This window comes from Stegostoma tigrinum, chromosome 7 (assembly GCF_030684315.1).
Source record: "Stegostoma tigrinum isolate sSteTig4 chromosome 7, sSteTig4.hap1, whole genome shotgun sequence".
Lineage (NCBI taxonomy): Eukaryota > Metazoa > Chordata > Chondrichthyes > Orectolobiformes > Stegostomatidae > Stegostoma > Stegostoma tigrinum.
Window position 1 is genome coordinate 6200731 of NC_081360.1, and position 9995 is coordinate 6210725.

A 9995-nucleotide genomic window follows, 5' to 3' on the forward strand; every position below is an offset into this window, starting at 1 on the left:
TCTTATTTTGGTTGTTGACTTGCTTGCTGAGCTAGTAAGCTTGTTTGCAGACATTTCAACACCATACTAGGTAACATCATCAGTGAGTCTCCAGTGAAGTGTTGGTGTTCTGTCCCACTTGCTATTTATGTGTCTCGGTTTGCTGGTGTGGGTGGCATCACTTCCGGTTTTGTTGCTTAGTGGTTGGTATATGCGGTCCAGTTCTACATGTTTGTTAAGTTTTGAATGCTAAGCCTCCAGGAATTCTTGTGCATGGCTTTTGTTGGCTTGTCCCAGTCAAATTGGTGTCCTTCCTTGTCCATGTATATTGAAATGAGCAAGAATAGGTCATGTTCCCTGGTGACTAGTTTCCTTCCATTGGTTCTGTTGGTTGTGGTTGCCGGATCCTTTATTCTTGTCAGTAACAACAAACAGAGCCAACGTTATTTCTAAGATACCGCGCAAAGACTGTCCAAATCTGGTTTATTTTTGTTCAAATGTTTCGTCACCATGCTAGGTGATATCAAGTGAGCCTCCGATGAAGTCTACATCAGAGGCTCCACTGATGATGTCACCTTGCATGGTGACGAAACCTCTGAACAAAAACAAACAGTTTGGCAAGCAAGTCAACAATGTCACCCACAACCCGAGCTACAGATCTTTGTCAATACTTTAAACTGCCAAAAACATTATACTGGGCAGACCGGAATGAAACTAGCCATCAAGATTCACAAATACCAACTAGTTACCAAGAGACATGACTAATTGTCGGTCATTTCCAAACCAAAAGGGATACCAATTAAACTGGGACAATGCAGCCATCCTCGGACAAGCCAAGCAAAGCCAGGCACAAGAATTCTGAGAGGCCGGGCACTCAAACTGGAACGCCATTAACAAACATGTAAAGCTGGACTCCACATACTAATCATGAAGAAACAAATCTGCAAATTATGCCACCTACCCCAGCAACCTGAGATACTTAAATTGCAAACTGGACAGAATACCGATGCTTCACTGGAGGTGCACTGATGATTTTATCTAGTGTGGTCTGAAACGCCTACAAACAAACTTACCAGTTCAGCAAACAAGTCAACGGCTGCGTCAACAACCCAAGCTACAAAAAATGTCTTCTCAAAAAACTTGAACTTGTTTTATTGCCTGTGCTTTTTGTCAACTGTCCTAATATCCGCTTAGGTAATTTACATGTTGTCACGACAGTTCAAAAGGAAGGGATTTTAATAACTCATGCTAGCTTTCTACAGCAATCCAATCAGTCAAATTGCTCTGCTTATTTCCTGCAGTTCTGCACCTTTTCCCCCACAGTCCTACAACTTTATTTCCCCTCAAGTAGCTGTCTCATTTTGTTTTGAAATCCTTCATTGACGATCATTTGAAAGGGAGAACGAGACATTACCTCTTGCTGCCTTAAAAAAATGTCCTTCCTCACATTCCTCCTGTGCTTCTGATCAAAATATGAAATCTCTGTACCCTGTTCTTTGCCTTGCCAGCTTTTCTTGGTCTACTTTCTCTACATTCTGTAATTCTCCTCTGTGTCCTCTGAAACATCCTCAAATCCTTCCCAAAGTATGGTGAGTAGAACTGGATGAAATATTCTATAACTAGAATATTTCACTTTATAAAAGCTCTGTATAACATCTCCGCTTTTATACTTTGTGCCACTATTTATGAAGCCAAGATACTAGACGCTTTGCTGATTTGCGTGTGAATATAGGAACTATGGTGATTAGTGGACAGCAAAGGAGGTTATCTCAGCCGACTACAGGACCTTTATCAGAGGGGCAATGAGCCAAGGAATGGCACGTGAAGTTTAATTTAGATAAATGTGAGTTGTTGCATTTTGGTGAGGCAAATCAGGGCAGGACTTACACACTTCATGGTGAGGTCTTGGGGAGTGTTGTTGAACAAGGAGACCTTGGGGTGCGGGTTCATAGTTCCTTGATCTCAGGTAGATGGGGTAGTGAAGAAGGTGTTTGATACACTTGCCTTTGTTGGTCAGTGCATTGGATATAGGAGTTGGGATGTCATGTTGCAGCTGTACAGGACATTTGTTTGCGCCTTTTTTGGAATACTGCATTAAATTCTGGTCTCTCTTTTATAGGAAAGAGGTTGTGAAACTTGGAACGGTTCAGAAAGGATTGACAAGGATGTTGCCGGAGTTTGAGGATTTGAGCAAAAGGGCGAGGCTGCATAGGCTGGGACAAAAACAGAAATTTCGGGTTAAAGAAACATTAACTCTGTTTTCTCCACACACTGCTAGATCTGCTGAGCTTTTACAGCAACTTGTGTTTTTTTTCCTGGTTTACACAATCCGCAGTTCTTTCTGTTTTTATTCTGCATAAGTTGGGGCTATTCTCCCTGGAGCATCGGAGGCTGAGGGGTGACCTGACGGAGGTTCATAAAATCATGAGAGGCATGAATGGGGTGAACAGCCAGTCTCTCTTTCACAGGTCAGAAGTCACTCAACACCTCTGATGAAGGGTCTAGGCCCAAAACGTCAGCTTTTGTGCTCCTGAGATGCTGCTTGGCCTGCTGTGTTCATCCAGCCTCACATTTTATTATCCACCAATTTATAGTCCAACAGGTTTGTTTGAAAAGACAAGCTTTCGGAGCCTCAGTCCTCCTTCAGGTGTTAGTGAGAGAGCTAGTGTCAGTCACAGAATTTAAAAGGAAAAAATCAGAGGTTCACACCATTGATGAGGATATACGAAACAAGCCTAAGATGCCGTCAAATCTTTAATCAGTTAGAATGTTTTAATTGATTAACATATATGTTGAAATCCCCGCTTTCCTTTCGAGTCACGGCCCTGAGAAAAGTAAAAATTTTATCAGTGTAAAGAAGAGATGATATTTTAGGTCAGGCAATGCGTGTTAGTGTGAGACTTTGTTTAGAATCTGTTTGTGTTTTAGATTGAAGTCAGACTTTCTAAAGTAGGTAAAGTCAGTATTTCTAAAGTAGGAATTTATAAGATGCCATATTGAGTGACTGCTTATAAACAGTGTGCTTTTTGAACAAAATAAAAAGTATGCGCCAATACAAATTCACCCCATAGATTCATGTTTGTGGGACATCGTGCAACAATTGCCAGACAGGAATGTTCCCTCCCGGTGGGGGAGCACTTCAGCAATTAAGGACATTTGGCCTCGGATCTTCAGATAAATGTGCTCCAAGATGGGACGTCAGAGCACACAACATGCAGAGTCGCCAAGCACAAGTTGATAGCCAAGCTCAGGACCTATGAGGATGGCCTCAACTGGGATTTTGTGTTCATGTTGCACTACAGGTGACCCCACTACTATACACTCTCTCACACACTTGTCCAAACAGATGCTGTCTCTTGCGCGCTCTCGGTCTCTCTCTCTCGCGCGCTCTCGGTCTCTCTCTCTCGCGCGCTCTCGGTCTCTCTCTCTCGCGCGCTCTCGGTCTCTCTCACTCGCGCTCTCGCGTGCTCGCTCCATCTCGTGCTCTCGCGCGATCTCTCGCGCACACTCTCTCTTGCTCCCGCTCTCGCGCGCTCACTCTCTCGCTCCCGCTCTCGCGCGCTCACTCTCTCGCTCCCGCTCTCGCGCGCTCACTCTCTCGCTCCCGCTCTCGCGCGCTCACTCTCTCGCTCCCGCTCTCGCGCGCTCACTCTCTCGCTCCTGCTCTCGCTCGCGCTCTCGCTCTCTCGCTCTCTGCTCTCGCTCCCGCTCTCGCGCGCGCGCTCTCTCTCTCGCTCCCGCTCTCGCGCGCGCGCTCTCTCTCTCGCGCGTGCTCTCTCTCTCGCTCCCGCTCATCGCGCGCGCGCTCTCTCTCTCGCTCCCGCTCATCGCGCGCGCGCTCTCTCTCTCGCTCCCGCTCTCTCGCGCGCTCACTCTCTCGCTCCCGCTCTCGCGCGCTCTCTCTCTCGCTCTCTCTCTCGCTCCCGCTCTCGCGCGCGCGCTCTCTCTCTCGCTCCCGCTCTCGCGCGCGCGCTCTCTCTCTCGCGCGTGCTCTCTCTCTCGCTCCCGCTCTCGCGCGCGCGCTCTCTCTCTCGCTCCCGCTCATCGCGCGCGCGCTCTCTCTCTCGCTCCCGCTCATCGCGCGCGCGCTCTCTCTCTCGCTCCCGCTCATCGCGCGCGCGCTCTCTCTCTCGCTCCCGCTCTCTCGCGCGCGCGCTCTCTCTCTCGCTCCCGCTCTCTCGCGCGCGCGCTCTCTCTCTCGCTCCCGCTCTCTCGCGCGCGCGCTCTCTCTCTCGCTCCCGCTCTCGCGCGCGCGCTCTCTCTCGCTCCCGCTCATCGCGCGCGCGCTCTCTCTCTCGCTCCCGCTCTCGCGCGCGCGCTCTCTCTCTCGCTCCCGCTCATCGCGCGCGCGCTCTCTCTCTCGCTCCCGCTCATCGCGCGCGCGCTCTCTCTCTCGCTCCCGCTCATCGCGCGCGCGCTCTCTCTCTCGCTCCCGCTCATCGCGCGCGCGCTCTCTCTCTCGCTCCCGCTCTCTCGCGCGCGCGCTCTCTCTCTCGCTCCCGCTCTCTCGCGCGCGCGCTCTCTCTCTCGCTCCCGCTCTCTCGCGCGCGCGCTCTCTCTCTCGCTCCCGCTCTCTCGCGCGCGCGCTCTCTCTCTCGCTCCCGCTCTCTCGCGCGCGCGCTCTCTCTCTCGCTCCCGCTCTCGCGCGCGCGCTCTCTCTCGCTCCCGCTCATCGCGCGCGCGCTCTCTCTCTCGCTCCCGCTCATCGCGCGCGCGCTCTCTCTCTCGCTCCCGCTCATCGCGCGCGCGCTCTCTCTCGCTCCCGCTCATCGCGCGCGCGCTCTCTCTCTCGCTCCCGCTCATCGCGCGCGCGCTCTCTCTCTCGCTCCCGCTCATCGCGCGCGCGCTCTCTCTCTCGCTCCCGCTCATCGCGCGCGCGCTCTCTCTCTCGCTCCCGCTCATCGCGCGCGCGCTCTCTCTCTCGCTCCCGCTCTCTCGCGCGCGCGCTCTCTCTCTCGCTCCCGCTCTCTCGCGCGCGCGCTCTCTCTCTCGCTCCCGCTCTCGCGCGCGCGCGCTCTCTCTCTCGCTCCCGCTCTCGCGCGCGCGCTCTCTCTCGCTACCGCTCATCGCGCGCGCGCTCTCTCTCTCGCTCCCGCTCATCGCGCGCGCGCTCTCTCTCTCGCTCCCGCTCATCGCGCGCGCGCTCTCTCTCTCGCTCCCGCTCATCGCGCGCGCGCTCTCTCTCTCGCTCCCGCTCATCGCGCGCGCGCTCTCTCTCTCTCTCTCTCTCCCGCTCTCTCGCGCGCGCGCGCTCTCTCTCTCGCTCCCGCTCTCTCGCGCGCGCGCTCTCTCTCTCGCTCCCGCTCTCTCGCGCGCGCGCTCTCTCTCTCGCTCCCGCTCTCTCGCGCGCGCGCTCTCTCTCTCGCTCCCGCTCTCTCGCGCGCGCGCTCTCTCTCTCGCTCCCGCTCTCTCGCGCGCGCGCTCTCTCTCTCGCTCCGGCTCTCTCGCGCGCGCGCTCTCTCTCTCGCTCCCGCTCTCTCGCGCGCGCGCTCTCTCTCTCGCTCCCGCTCTCTCGCGCGCGCGCTCTCTCTCTCGCTCCGGCTCTCTCGCGCGCGCGCTCTCTCTCTCGCTCCGGCTCTCTCGCGCGCGCGCTCTCTCTCTCGCTCCGGCTCTCTCGCGCGCGCGCTCTCTCTCTCGCTCCGGCTCTCTCGCGCGCGCGCTCTCTCTCTCGCTCCGGCTCTCTCGCGCGCGCGCTCTCTCTCTCGCTCCGGCTCTCTCGCGCGCGCGCTCTCTCTCTCGCTCCCGCTCTCTCGCGCGCGCGCTCTCTCTCTCGCTCCCGCTCTCTCGCGCGCGCGCTCTCTCTCTCGCTCCCGCTCTCTCGCGCGCGCGCTCTCTCGCTCCCGCTCTCTCGCGCGCGCGCTCTCTCTCTCGCTCCCGCTCTCTCGCGCGCGCGCTCTCTCTCTCGCTCCCGCTCTCTCGCGCGCGCGCTCTCTCTCTCGCTCCCGCTCTCTCGCGCGCGCGCTCTCTCTCTCGCTCCCGCTCTCTCGCGCGCGCGCTCTCTCTCTCGCTCCCGCTCTCTCGCGCGCGCGCTCTCTCTCTCGCTCCCGCTCTCTCTCGCTCCCGCTCTCGCGCGCGCGCGCGCTCTCTCGCGCTCCCGCTCTCGCGCGCGCGCTCTCTCTCTTGCGCCCGCTCTCTCTTGCGCCCGCTCTCTCTTGCGCCCGCTCTCTTGCGCCCGCTCTCTTGCGCCCGCTCTCTTGCGCGCCCGCTCTCTTGCGCGCCCGCTCTCTTGCGCGCCCGCTCTCTCGCGCGCCCGCTCTCTTGCGCGCCCGCTCTCTCGCGCGCCCGCTCTCTCGCGCGCCCGCTCTCTCGCGCGCCCGCTCTCTCTCGCGCGTGCTCTCTCTCTCGCTCCCGCTCATCGCGCGCGCGCTCTCTCTCTCGCTCCCGCTCATCGCGCGCGCGCTCTCTCTCTCGCTCCCGCTCATCGCGCGCGCGCTCTCTCGCTCCCGCTCATCGCGCGCGCGCTCTCTCTCTCGCTCCCGCTCATCGCGCGCCCGCTCCCCTCTCCCGCTCCCTCTCCCGCTCCCTCTCCCGCTCCCTCTCCCGCTCCCTCTCCCGCTCCCTCTCCCGCTCCCGCTCCCGCTCCCGCTCCCGCTCCCGCTCCCGCTCTCGCGTTCTCTCTCTCGCGTTCTCTCTCTCGCGTTCTCTCTCTCGCGTTCTCTCTCTCGCGTTCTCTCTCTCGCGTTCTCTCTCTCTCTCGCGCTCTCGCTCTCGCTCTCGCGCTCACTCTCGCTCGCTCTCGCGCTCACTCTCGCTCTCGCGCACTCTCTCTCTCGCTCTCTCTCTCGCTCTCTCTCTCGCTCTCTCTCTCGCTCTCTCTCGCGCTCTCTCTCGCGCTCTCTCTCTCGCTCTCTCTCGCGCTCTCTCTCGCGCTCGCTCTCGCGCTCTCTCTCTAGCTCTCTCTCTCGCTCTCTCTCTCGCTCTCTCTCTCGCTCTCTCTCGCGCTCTCTCTCGCGCTCTCTCTCGCGCTCTCTCTCGCGCTCTCTCTCGCGCTCTCTCTCTCGCTCTCTCTCGCGCTCTCTCTCTCGCTCTCTCTCTCGCTCTCTCTCTCGCTCTCTCTCTCGCTCTCTCTCGCGCTCTCTCTCTCGCTCTCTCTCTCGCTCTCTCTCTCGCTCGCTCTCTCGCTCGCTCTCGCGCTCGCTCTCGCGCTCGCTCTCGCGCGCTCTCTCTCGCTCTCTCTCTCGCGCTCTTGTGCTTTTGCTCTCGCGCTCTCTCTCGCGCTCTCTCTCGCGCTCTCTCTCGCGCTCTCTCTCGCGCTCTCTCTCTCGCGCTCTCTCTCGCGCTCTCTCTCGCGCTCTCTCTCGCGCTCTCTCTCGCGCGCTCTCTCTCGCGCTCTCTCTCGCACTCGCTCGCGCTCTTGCTCTCTCTCCCTCTCGCGCTCTTGCTCTCTCTCCCTCTCGCACTCTCGCGCGCTCTCGCTCTCGCGCGCTCTCGCTCTCGCGCGCTCTCGCTCTCGCGCGCTCTCGCTCTCGCTCGCTCTCGCGCTCGCTCGCTCTCGCTCTCGCTCTCGCTCTCGCTCTCGCGCGCTCTCGCGCTCGCTCGCTCTCGCCCTCGCTCTCGCCCTCGCTCTCGCCCTCGCTCTCGCGCTCGCTCTCGCGCTCGCTCTCTCTCTCGCTCCCGCTCTCGCGCGCGCGCTCTCTCTCTCGCTCCCGCTCATCGCGCGCGCGCTCTCTCTCTCGCTCCCGCTCATCGCGCGCGCGCTCTCTCTCTCGCTCCCGCTCATCGCGCGCGCGCTCTCTCTCTCGCTCCCGCTCTCTCGCGCGCGCGCTCTCTCTCTCGCTCCCGCTCTCTCGCGCGCGCGCTCTCTCTCTCGCTCCCGCTCTCTCGCGCGCGCGCTCTCTCTCTCGCTCCCGCTCTCGCGCGCGCGCTCTCTCTCGCTCCCGCTCATCGCGCGCGCGCTCTCTCTCTCGCTCCCGCTCTCGCGCGCGCGCTCTCTCTCTCGCTCCCGCTCATCGCGCGCGCGCTCTCTCTCTCGCTCCCGCTCATCGCGCGCGCGCTCTCTCTCTCGCTCCCGCTCATCGCGCGCGCGCTCTCTCTCTCGCTCCCGCTCATCGCGCGCGCGCTCTCTCTCTCGCTCCCGCTCTCTCGCGCGCGCGCTCTCTCTCTCGCTCCCGCTCTCTCGCGCGCGCGCTCTCTCTCTCGCTCCCGCTCTCTCGCGCGCGCGCTCTCTCTCTCGCTCCCGCTCTCTCGCGCGCGCGCTCTCTCTCTCGCTCCCGCTCTCTCGCGCGCGCGCTCTCTCTCTCGCTCCCGCTCTCTCGCGCGCGCGCTCTCTCTCTCGCTCCCGCTCTCGCGCGCGCGCTCTCTCTCGCTCCCGCTCATCGCGCGCGCGCTCTCTCTCTCGCTCCCGCTCATCGCGCGCGCGCTCTCTCTCGCTCCCGCTCATCGCGCGCGCGCTCTCTCTCTCGCTCCCGCTCATCGCGCGCGCGCTCTCTCTCTCGCTCCCGCTCATCGCGCGCGCGCTCTCTCTCTCGCTCCCGCTCATCGCGCGCGCGCTCTCTCTCTCGCTCCCGCTCATCGCGCGCGCGCTCTCTCTCTCGCTCCCGCTCATCGCGCGCGCGCTCTCTCTCTCGCTCCCGCTCATCGCGCGCGCGCTCTCTCTCTCGCTCCCGCTCATCGCGCGCGCGCTCTCTCTCTCGCTCCCGCTCTCTCGCGCGCGCGCTCTCTCTCTCGCTCCCGCTCTCTCGCGCGCGCGCTCTCTCTCTCGCTCCCGCTCTCGCGCGCGCGCTCTCTCTCGCTACCGCTCATCGCGCGCGCGCTCTCTCTCTCGCTCCCGCTCATCGCGCGCGCGCTCTCTCTCTCGCTCCCGCTCATCGCGCGCGCGCTCTCTCTCTCGCTCCCGCTCATCGCGCGCGCGCTCTCTCTCTCGCTCCCGCTCATCGCGCGCTGCGCTCTCTCTCTCTCTCTCTCTCCCGCTCTCTCGCGCGCGCGCGCTCTCTCTCTCGCTCCCGCTCTCTCGCGCGCGCGCTCTCTCTCTCGCTCCCGCTCTCTCGCGCGCGCGCTCTCTCTCTCGCTCCCGCTCTCTCGCGCGCGCGCTCTCTCTCTCGCTCCCGCTCTCTCGCGCGCGCGCTCTCTCTCTCGCTCCCGCTCTCTCGCGCGCGCGCTCTCTCTCTCGCTCCCGCTCTCTCGCGCGCGCGCTCTCTCTCTCGCTCCGGCTCTCTCGCGCGCGCGCTCTCTCTCTCGCTCCCGCTCTCTCGCGCGCGCGCTCTCTCTCTCGCTCCCGCTCTCTCGCGCGCGCGCTCTCTCTCTCGCTCCGGCTCTCTCGCGCGCGCGCTCTCTCTCTCGCTCCGGCTCTCTCGCGCGCGCGCTCTCTCTCTCGCTCCGGCTCTCTCGCGCGCGCGCTCTCTCTCTCGCTCCGGCTCTCTCGCGCGCGCGCTCTCTCTCTCGCTCCGGCTCTCTCGCGCGCGCGCTCTCTCTCTCGCTCCGGCTCTCTCGCGCGCGCGCTCTCTCTCTCGCTCCCGCTCTCTCGCGCGCGCGCTCTCTCTCTCGCTCCCGCTCTCTCGCGCGCGCGCTCTCTCTCTCGCTCCCGCTCTCTCGCGCGCGCGCTCTCTCTCTCGCTCCCGCTCTCTCGCGCGCGCGCTCTCTCGCTCCCGCTCTCTCGCGCGCGCGCTCTCTCTCTCGCTCCCGCTCTCTCGCGCGCGCGCTCTCTCTCTCGCTCCCGCTCTCTCGCGCGCGCGCTCTCTCTCTCGCTCCCGCTCTCTCGCGCGCGCGCTCTCTCTCTCGCTCCCGCTCTCTCGCGCGCGCGCTCTCTCTCTCGCTCCCGCTCATCGCGCGCGCGCTCTCTCGCTCCCGCTCATCGCGCGCGCGCTCTCTCTCTCGCTCCCGCTCATCGCGCGCGCGCTCCCTCTCCCGCTCCCTCTCCCGCTCCCTCTCCCGCTCCCTCTCCCGCTCCCGCTCCCGCTCCCGCTCCCGCTCTCGCGTTCTCTCTCTCGCGTTCTCTCTCTCGCGTTCTCTCTCTCGCGTTCTCTCTCTCGCGTTCTCTCTCTCTCTCGCGCTCTCGCTCTCGCTCTCGCGCTCACTCT

At 61.9% G+C, this 9995-nt stretch overlaps 2 protein-coding genes across 2 annotated transcripts in view; one reads left to right on the forward strand and one right to left on the reverse strand.

Annotated features, from left to right (window-relative positions):
* The window catches only part of LOC125453895 (sentrin-specific protease 2), a gene marked incomplete at its 5' end in the record, with an annotated part of 165131 nt that overhangs the window by 1007 nt on the left and 154129 nt on the right, over nucleotides 1–9995 (forward strand). The gene's annotated exons all lie outside the window — the stretch shown is intronic.
* Nucleotides 328–7043, reverse strand: LOC132209831 (putative uncharacterized protein DDB_G0271982; the record flags this gene model as incomplete). The annotated part of the gene is made up of 3 exons (XM_059647635.1): nucleotides 328–393; nucleotides 4388–4453; nucleotides 6990–7043. Coding segments are annotated over 3 exons (186 nt in total), but the record flags the coding sequence as incomplete, so codon positions are not given.